The sequence below is a fragment of the Thermobia domestica genome, chromosome 7, assembly GCF_964235325.1.
Source record: "Thermobia domestica chromosome 7, izTheDome1.hap1.1, whole genome shotgun sequence".
NCBI classification, from domain to species: Eukaryota; Metazoa; Arthropoda; class Insecta; order Zygentoma; family Lepismatidae; genus Thermobia; species Thermobia domestica.
Window position 1 is genome coordinate 78,914,126 of NC_137460.1, and position 3,107 is coordinate 78,917,232.

At 37.9% G+C, this 3,107-nt stretch overlaps 2 protein-coding genes across 2 annotated transcripts; both read left to right on the top strand.

Moving 5' to 3' along the window:
• The first annotated feature begins 732 nt into the window (after positions 1–732).
• Positions 733–2,184, top strand: LOC145689230 (uncharacterized). The gene has a single exon (XM_081763367.1). It carries the CDS (start codon positions 733–735, stop codon positions 2,182–2,184), a length of 1,452 nt encoding a protein of 483 aa, XP_081619493.1.
• A 150-nt stretch (positions 2,185–2,334) lies between these two features.
• Positions 2,335–2,832, top strand: LOC145689231 (uncharacterized). Its single transcript, XM_081763368.1, has one exon. The coding sequence runs from the start codon at positions 2,335–2,337 to the stop codon at positions 2,830–2,832; it is 498 nt and encodes a 165-aa protein (XP_081619494.1).
• The last annotated feature ends 275 nt before the right edge of the window (positions 2,833–3,107 follow it).

Here is a 3,107-nt window from a genome sequence, read left to right on the forward strand (position 1 = left end):
AAGGCAGTGTGAACTTTCATTGTCAGACAGTGAACTACCAACATTCGACCAATTGGTGAAATACATAATCATAGGTGTCGTGCATTAGCAAGTAGCACTTCCAATGCAAAATCAACCCCACCTAGTGAGTCAAACAAGAATAATAAAAAATCAACAATAGCGCACCATGCTTCAGCTCAATTTTCGTGTTGCCAGTGCAAAAGCAAAAATCATCCTTTGCATAAATGTGATGACTTTCTTTCGCTGTCAGTTGACGAACGTCATTCTTTAGTGAAAAACAAAGCATTATGCTTTAATTGCTTACAATCTAATCATCAACTGTCCAGTTGCAAATCAGCATCGTGTCGTGAGTGTGGCAAATGTCATCATACTTTACTTCATTTTCCAAATAAACAGAACTCAGGTGTTTCAGTGGGGACTCATTTTTCAAGTGAAACTAATGTGCAACATGCAGTGTTATTACAGACTGCACTAGTGATGGTGAAGGATTCATATGGTAATTTACAACCTGTGAGAGGCTTGTTAGATTCAGCCAGTGAAAAAAGCTTTGTGTCAGAAAACTGCTCACAACGGCTTGGTTTACAAAAACAGCCTGTGTTTGTACATGTTTAAGGACTGAGTTCCAGTAATGTTGCTCGGGCAAAAGGTGTTGTTAATATTGTGTTTACATCAAGTTATGATGTTAAATCAGAATTTTCTGTAGAAGCGTTAGTATTGCCAAAGGTAACAGGTATGTTACCAAAACGGTATATTCATAAAAGCAAGAAGTGGTCGCATGTTAACACGTTAACATTAGCAGATCCGAATTTTAATGTTCCTGACAGAATTGATCTGTTATTGGGTGCAGATATTTACCCTCAATTGCTATTGGCGGGTGTGTGTAGTGGTGTTAATGGTTCTCCCGTAGCAGTAAATACCAAATTAGGATGGGTGTTGTTTGGTTCTATTGGCGACGATGAAGTGCGACGTAAAGAATTCACAGCGTCAACATATCATATCCAGTGCAACAGTGAAAGAATTTTGCAACAGTTTTGGGAATTGGAAGATATTCCTACACAGAAAATAATGTCGTCAGAAGAAAAGCAGTGTGAAATTTATTTCGAGAAGACCCATCAAAGAGATGAGACAGGCAGGTTTCATGTGCAGTTACCGTTTCGCGACAACAGTGCAAGACTTGGTGAGTCACGTGAAGTGGCAATTAAACGCCTTAAACAAGTAGAAAGTCGTTTGAAGAAGAGGCCTAAAATGCGTCAATTATATGTAGATTTTATTCATGAATATGAGGTACTTGGGCATATGGAGATTATTCCAGAGAGTGAAATACTGAAACCGACCAATGAAGTGTGTTATTTACCTCATCACGCAGTGTTGAAAGATTCCAGTTCTACAACAAAACTGAGAGTAGTTTTTGATGGTAGTTGTAAAACTTCATCTAATGTGTCATTGAATGATAAGTTACTTGTCGGACCTAGGTTACAGTGTGACTTAATTCCATTACTTGTGCGTTTTAGACAACATAATGTGGCATTGACGGCTGATATTGAGAAAATGTATAGACAGGTGAGAATCCAACCAGAACATAGAGACTTCCAGCGAATTGTGTGGCATGAGAAACCTAATCTTCCGATCAAAGATTACAGGCTTGTGACGGTAACTTATGGTACAGCTTCAGCACCGTATTTAGCGGTGAAAAGTTTGCAGCAATTAGCGAAATATGAAGAATCATCATTTCCTATTGCATCGGCTGTAGTGATGCAAGACTTTTTTGTTGATGACTTAATCAGTGGTGCCAACTCAGTTAGTGAAGCAATTCAGTTACAAGAACAACTCAGTGCATTATTGCAGAAAGGAGGTTTTGAACTGAGAAAATGGGCATCCAACAGTCCCAACGTTTTGGACTCCGTACCCTCTCATTTGAAACAAGCGACGAGTAGTTTAGACTTTGATAGTAGTAATTCAGTGAAAACGTTCGGAATTCAGTGGTATCCATCAAATGATGTATTTTCGTATAATGTCAATCTGTCATCAGTTAAGTCAGTTATAACTAAGCGTAATATTTTATCAAAAAGTGCAAAAGTGTTTGATCCATTAGGTTTGATTTCTCCAACTACTATTATTGCGAAAATATTATTGCAAGAAATTTGGAAACTAAATTTAGAATGGGGCAGTCCAGTTTTTCAATGAATTTTGAGGAAATGGAGGAATTACTACTCAGAGCTTTCTTTATTAAAAAACATCAAAATCAACAGGTGTATCAGTATCACTCAAGCTACGAGAAGAGAGTTAATAGGATTCTGTGATTCTTACGAAAAGGCCTATTGTGGAGTGGTGTATATGAGGTCTGTATCTCAAGACGGCCAAGTGAGTGTGAACATTGTTATGGGAAAAACGAAGGTGGCTCCAATCAAACAAGTGTCTTTGCCCCGATTAGAGCTCTGTGGTGCCTTGCTATTAGCTAAAATGATGAATCTCATATTAAATTCATTACGTTTGGAAGTGCATGACGTAATTGCCTATTCTGACTCTACTGTTGTGTTATCGTGGCTGAATTCGGATTCAAGCATATGGAAAATGTTTGTCGCGAATCGTGTAGCAAAGATTCAAACTCTTTTGCCATCAGTGAAGTGGCTCAAAGTGGATTCAAAGAATAATCCAGCAGACTGTGGTTCTCGAGGTTTATTACCTTCTGCCTTACTTGCACATCACTTATGGTTCTCAGGTCCAGAGTGGCTCAAAAACCCCATTCTCCCAGAGTGTAATGAAGATACAGTGGATTCAAAGTTAGTCAACCAAGAGGAAAGAAAACATAGTTTGTATGCATGTTCATGTTGATACCTCCATTATTGACAATTGTTCATCGTTGGTGAAACTTGAGCGAATTGTTGCATATTGTAAGCGCTTTAGTAATAATTGTCGTGTGTCGCAAGGAAACAAGCATACAGATCCACTTACAGTAACATAACTTTTCCATTTACATATTGTTTCATTTTTTACAGTTGTTTCAAATATTGTACTAATTCATCTTTTCTGTGTATCTTGAACTAGATCGTTCAAGGGTGGGGGCTATGTTTAGTCCTAACATGTTTATTTAAATTGTTTAGTTTTGT